Raw genomic sequence first — 6,641 nt, 5'->3', positions numbered from 1 at the left:
GCCCGGTCAAGCACAGCAACCATGCATCCTTCTGGAAGAAGGTAGGCGCCATGATACTCAACCATAGTTCAAAGAGGGAGAGAGCATCCTCTACTAGGAACCGGGGGAGGGGCACGGGACCGCTTGCGTCATTTACAGCATCCGCGAGAAGTTCCTCGCGGCGATTCTGCAATTGGCTAGACCCAAGCTTCGATTTCCCATAGAAGTGCTTTTAGGTATCCGAGAATGATTGCACTTCCGCCCCGTGGAAGCTCCAAACCATCGCTGCCATGTATGCAATTGGATCACTGACTCCAGTTGTGTAGGGTGAGATTTCGCCATGGCATGTAGTGCCACATTGACTGATAGGTGCTTGTTTTGGACCTGGGTCCACACTCTGTCGGCCTGGCCCTTAAGAACGAGCTCAGATAGGTCACTGAGGTTGTCAGCGACCGCCTCTGCAAAGGTTCGATCCGTGTCCGCAAGTTCCTCAGCATGTAGTTGTTTGATTGACTCTTCCAGAATCGTTTGTAGTCGCTCCAGTGTCATCGATTCGACGTCGAATGTTAGGGTGCTCTGGACTTGGTGCATTGTAGTGACGCATTGGTTGCGAGTCACGCCAGATATCTCCTAGTAGACTCCAAGTAGGAATCATTGTGACGATATCCTGGTCTTTCCTCCATTGGAGGGTGTCAAATCCTCCAGTGTAGGCGCGAAGGACGTCAAAGAAATTCGGCGTCGCATATTCCGCCAGTGGTTTTGGCGGTGAGCGAGTCGGTTCCTTGCGTTTCCTGCGTCCCGGCACCACTTGGTACGGTACGTCCACTTCCACGGACTGATTGTTGTCCATGAATGTGTCCTCAGTGTCGATGCCAGCCTCCGCATCATCCTCGAACACGCTTTCGTATTCGCTAGTGACTGGCCCGATAGCGCCGGTGGAATTTTCGGGTCGAATAGACTGCTGAAGCGTCGAATCGAATTGCCGAAGTGGAGGCGGAATTTCTGAGGTAATACTCTCGGTGAGCGCAACGTTTTTATTTGGTTGCATAGGCTTGGTGCCCTTTTTGGCCTTTTTTGACGTGACCGTTATGGCATTTCCAATTACCGACGATTTTGGGCCAGGGGTGTTAACAGTTTGATCGTCCGGTGCTTCCTCGTGTGGGCGCTTTACTTCGATGTCCACACAGTGCGACGAGACTCCGTTAATCCCATGGAATGGAGTCCCTTTAGTTACTTTGAAGTACACACGGTAGTCGAATCGCTGGTATTTAATTTGGTTGATTGGTTCTCCATTGATCCGCAGTTGGTCAGGGATAGCCGCGTCCGAGAAATAGATACGCCATGCGTTCGTGTGGCACCCAGTCCCAGGAATGACAGCACGATGGCTGTGGTAAACTACATCGACGCCGAGCTAGGTCAGCTTGTGGTAGAATTTAGTTGCATCAAAGTTGTCGCGGACTCCAGTAATGTCCATGAAACAGAGGGGGTCCAATGGGTGCTCCTCCTGCACAGGGATGAGGTACTTTTGCCCATAATTGACAAGGTATGTCCCCCAAGTGCTTTGCGGGCATTTGAAGATGTCACTGAAACCATAATTCCACCACGTCCGAGTCGAGTGACTTGGACGAACTCAGAAAGCAGCGATTTCACCGTGTCTGTTTGCGCACTAGCAAACAGCGAGGACATAATTGCCTCGTGCGACTGGTTAGAAAGTGCATCACCAGTATCAACCGTGAAACGAGCCATGGCCACCTTAGGGGTGTAGGGCCTAGCCAGGTTGATCGTTGCGAGAATGTCGACGCGATCCTTTTTGGGCTTGGAGAGCTCCAATAGGATCGCTTCGATGGCGTCTGCTGGGGGCGGGACAAATGCAGCCTTGGTGTGCTGCTTAGCAGCAGCAGTGAACCCACGAATGACTTTATTGTAGTCCAGTGAATTGCGGTTAGCTCCGCTCGAGGCTGCAGGTCCAGAAAGTGCAGGCATGCCGACTGTACTTCGGTTGTGCTGGCCAATGGGGAAATTCCAGGAATTATCCCTGCGTTTTGATCACCGATTGGCTGGGGTCGACCAACGTCAAAATTCCCAATTGGTTCGTTAAATTCGGAATTTCCCAAATCGCAATTACTGATTGGTTGAAATTCCAAATCAGAGCTCGCAAACAGATAAATCGAAGTTTCCATCTTCGAACTCGACAGGCAACGACGGCGGCAGCGGCGTGGTGCGCGACGGAGCCACCGGTCCAGGTAGACATGTAGGCTCGCTGGCCCGAGCCCGAAGGCGCTGAGGACCAGGCGGAGGCCAATCTCCTCCAGTGGACGGGTGGGCTGCCATGTCGGCATCGTCAGGCGGCGCGGCGGTCGGTGGCAATGGCAAAGTCGAGGCAGGTGAGTTCCAGGAACCATGGGACTCATTGGGACCTTGGAGTAGGTCTCCTGAGTGGTTCCCAGAGGGTTCAAGCAGCGGGCGTGGGTTGGGGGCGGTGGAATTGCGAGCAGCGTTCGACATGATCAACCGATAGGAAAGGGTACGTTTCTAGTGGACTACGATGGACGAGGCAAATAGAAAAGTAGGGGATTAGCTCAGTGGGATGAGCGTCAGATTATCTTTCGCAAGGTACACGGTTCGGATCCAAGTTTGTGCTCAATTTTTTAGTTTCGATTACTATGTATCAATATATTTAGGTACTATTAATAGGTGGAGTACTATTAATACGTACAGTAGTAGTACTATTTTATACCGATACAGTAGTTTTCAATCAAGCTGTTTTCTGTTACTTCGAAGTACAAGTTACAATTCACTTTTATCCGGAACTCTGTGCCATACTTCAACCAAGATGTTATATCTAAATCGAAGGAGATTTTCCAGCTTAAAGTGGTCGGTTGGCAGTGATTTGGACGGCTTAAAGTGGGGACATTTTGTAACACTGTGTGGCTATGGTTGGTGCCATGGCGCCAAATACTCGGGATTTTCTGATGGCTTCGAAGCTCTCATACACTGTAGCTTGGAAGAGCCAGCCCTCAGAAAATCACAGAGAAAATGGCAGCACTAGCGGCAAGGGTTTTCTGTCATACGTTATTTACAGAAAAAAATCGGCACATCACTGGTCGATCACGTTACAAAGAAAGAGGGAATGGTACGCCTAACGAAGTTTTGATAACAGTTGTCCCCCTTTTAGCCAATAGATACCGAGTACTCGAATTCGAGCAGATAATTGGACAATAATAATATTATCCCGCCGGCGCAAATTTTTCAAATTGACTTGCAACCTTGCCCTCACAAGTGTCAGCTTTGATTTCGCAATGCAGGTAGCCCAGCGTACACCAAAGAACAGCTACACTGTCGCAACAAAGCAGGAAGTACTTGGACTAGTGGAAGCTGGCCTCGTCGACTACAAGGTGTCTGAACTACTGGGTATTCCACGTCGAAACTATCCGAACATGGATTGACCAGAAATGGGACATCCTGGCCTACGACGGTAACAAAAAGCGCAAGAAGATCGTCCCTGGTGGCCGTCCCGAAACCTTCCCCGACCCAGACGGACTCGTTCTGTTCGTGAACGAAATGCGTGAACAAGAAAGAGCCCTGACGACAACACATATCGTCAACTGGATTAAGCGGCATCATGCGGACTGGCTGCGCTCCTACATTGCGCGGAAGAAGCCTGGCGCCGGATACCAAAGTCTGCTAAACCTACTTCAACGGTTCTGCCATCGAAACGGCTTCTCACGTCAACGGCCTGGGAAGAACAAGCAAAGCCAAGCTGCCTTGGTCGAGGTGCGCGACAAGTTCGCAGAGGAATTCAAACCGCGAGTACCGAGGGTTTGGTCCTGAAGCCATCTACAATGTGGATGAGACTGGGTTTCACTATGACATGCCACCCAAGTACATTTGGTCTGCTCGAGGGGGTGATGCCAAGATATCGACTGGTGAGAAGCATTCTCCTCGAATGACTGCCGTTCTCACCGTACGTGCCAATGGCGACAAGCTCCCAATCCTCTTTGTCATCCGTGGAGCTCCAGGCGGCCGAAACGTCTGAACTGCCGCTATTTCCACGTGGCCATGTCTACGCTGTGCAGAAGAAGGCGTGGATGGACAACACCGTGTGGAACTATTACCTGCGGACGCTGCTTACAAACAATCTGTCCGACCACTCCGTTGTCCTACTCGACAACTTCAACGATGACTCCTATCGTATTGTCCACGAGGAGTTGGGAAGCCTGCTTTGTCCCATTCCTCCCAACGCCACGTCAATTTGCCAGCAACTTGATGTCGGGGTGATGGCGCCATTCAAGCGTTACTTGTGCGATGCTTGGCTGACCGAAGAGATGATCGACGGCGAAGATGGAGATGACTTTGACACCCCTACCGCTGGTCAAAAGAGATTAGCAATAGTGAAACGTGCCATCATGGCATGGGACCGCGTGTCACCAGTAGATATTCGCAGGAGCTTTGAGAAAGCTCTCCCAGTCCCTACTAACACTGAGTAAATGGTGTGTTCATGCATCGCATTGATGGTCCTGCATGCCAAAGGCACTTTTCAGCCAATGATTTGTTGTGGATATAAATATGAAAAATTAAATAAGTTGCCTATGTCTAATTGTGTTGTTGTATGCAAATTATATTAAATTATGTAAATTATATTAATTTTGAAAAAAGCTTGACACTACCTGGGTCCCTTCCTTTATCATCATGGATGCCGTCGCACTAACCGTTGCGCCACTGTGTCAAGCAAGTGCTATCTTCGTTTCGCGTACGTAGTTTAAGTGAGGAATCAATTTGATACTCTTGTAGTTAGATCATCGTCACATCCGATACAGCGCTAGCACAAGCAATGCCATTTCCCAAGGCAATCCAATTGCAAATTTTAATAACCTCCAACAAAAACTGCCCTGATTGGCTACAAAAACAATCGAACTTCGCAGTCCGCTAACCCATAAGCAATCACGTTTCATATCAGGTCGAAGCCCATGTTAGGCGTACCATTCCCTCTTTCTCTGTACTGGTACTAGTAAACTTTAACTTTATTACTTCAGGTTGGTTGATATTACAGAGAACGGGGAAATTTAAGATTCTCATTACACATACATCGTAGAGCCAATCATCATGAAGAATTCAAATAAGCAAATTTAATTGGCCAAAATGACAATCCGCGCCAAAGCAAAAATATAAAGACCGCGAAAGCAACTGCTACACCACTTCCCGTTCAAGTTGAAATGAATTTCCAGTCAATGTGAAATGCAGAAATATTATAAGATTTCACAAGTGCAGTTTCACATCTCAACATGAAAAATGTTCACATCAAAATGAATCGTTAAACTTACTTCAACTATAGTATAGTGACCATAAGGTGATGAATTATACTACCCTTCAGTATACAATAGTGATTCAATCATCATGTCTACCCTCCCTCACCCACCTTCCTCCAAATCATACACCAGAATATATATGAAACAAAGTATGTTTCAAGTTGAATGTTAGAAAATTCATGTTGATTTGAAAATCGTCGTGTTTCGAACGTGTTCATTTCACATTGACTGGAAATTCATTTCAACTTGAACGGGAAGTGGTGTAGTATTAATACTTCGAGGAAGTAGTACAGTAGGTACGGTTTGTGTTTTACCACACTTCCATGCTTGACGCGGACACACCCATCAGCGACAATACACTTTGTACCAACTTAGCTCGGCGGCACACATACCCCATATCCCTTAAACGGAAAGCCTTAGAGCTCCTGAAGGATTCCTCCTACCGCAAGGTGGCGGACGCGCTTGGCGTCTCGTACAGCTGTGTGCGGAACTGGCATCGGGTGGCGGCTGCATTGCAAGCCTACAAGGGCAGCCAGCGAAACCACAACATCCAAGGTGCAGGTTGTCCGACAATCGTACATCAACCTGAGTCTCTCTTGGCCTTCATGCAAGCCCGGCGAACCCAAGAACGAGCATTGACTTGCACCACTGTAATAACTACTTCGCGAAGTGCTACCGTATTTGTCGTTGTCCTGCACTAACTATTACAGTATTATTAATACTATCAATAATAATAGTACAATACTAGTACTACAGTACTTCGTTCGTTCCATGACGGCCAGTTAAAAATACACTCGATGTTGTTGCTCTTGGATGGCCTTGTTGCACTTCACCATTTGGGGGTGATTGTGAATTCCAACACCATTCGTTTGGAGGCACCAATCCGTGTGCACAGCGTGTTTAAGTAGCTGCTGCTGATCCGAATGCATATTGAATTGCCACCATTGGTTGCGGTTGTAGAATTCGCACCCCCACTGGTGCACCTTGAGCACGGGGCCGTCCCAGTACGCATCCAAACACGTTCGTTCTTGGTAAAAGGACAGCCCGAAGTTGTCATGACCCAAGTACACAGACTTCCACACCGGTTCAAAGCCTCGTCGTGGCGGAAGCGCAATGGTTCGTTGATTCGCCGACGTCAAAAAGTAATCGAATCCGAGCGTGGGCGATGTTCGTCGGTCGTTGCCAATGAGAAAGCAGTTGCCATCGTTCGCACCTTTGCATTCGTCGATAAGGGCGTTGGGGCTGTCGGTGTCGAAGCTCGGGAACTGGCTCAGCCAACACAGGTATGTTGAGTTGGAGCCGTTGGGAAACACGATCGTGGGCTCGTCCATGCAAGCGAGGGGCGTGTAAATGGGG

General features: G+C 48.7%; 3 protein-coding genes across 3 annotated transcripts; all 3 read right to left on the bottom strand.

Annotated features, from left to right (window-relative positions):
* Positions 1-701: 701 nt before the first annotated feature.
* On the bottom strand, positions 702-1,962 carry H257_16662 (hypothetical protein; the record flags this gene model as incomplete). Its single annotated transcript, XM_009845188.1, has 3 exons — positions 702-770; positions 800-1,390; positions 1,711-1,962. The coding sequence occupies 3 exons, from the start codon at positions 1,960-1,962 to the stop codon at positions 702-704; spliced, it is 912 nt and encodes a 303-aa protein (XP_009843490.1).
* Positions 1,963-2,124: 162 nt separating this feature from the next.
* On the bottom strand, positions 2,125-2,484 carry H257_16661 (hypothetical protein; the record flags this gene model as incomplete). The annotated part of the gene is made up of 1 exon (XM_009845187.1): positions 2,125-2,484. One exon carries the CDS (start codon positions 2,482-2,484, stop codon positions 2,125-2,127), a length of 360 nt encoding a protein of 119 aa, XP_009843489.1.
* A 3,240-nt stretch (positions 2,485-5,724) lies between these two features.
* H257_16660 (hypothetical protein) lies at positions 5,725-6,616 on the bottom strand (the record flags this gene model as incomplete). The annotated part of the gene is made up of 2 exons (XM_009845186.1): positions 5,725-5,805; positions 6,269-6,616. 2 exons carry the CDS (start codon positions 6,614-6,616, stop codon positions 5,725-5,727), a joined length of 429 nt encoding a protein of 142 aa, XP_009843488.1.
* Between the last annotated feature and the right edge of the window lie 25 nt (positions 6,617-6,641).

The sequence above is a fragment of the Aphanomyces astaci genome (assembly GCF_000520075.1).
Source record: "Aphanomyces astaci strain APO3 unplaced genomic scaffold supercont1.89, whole genome shotgun sequence".
NCBI lineage: Eukaryota > Oomycota > Saprolegniomycetes > Saprolegniales > Verrucalvaceae > Aphanomyces > Aphanomyces astaci.
This window is presented reverse-complemented; position numbering and strand designations above follow the sequence as displayed.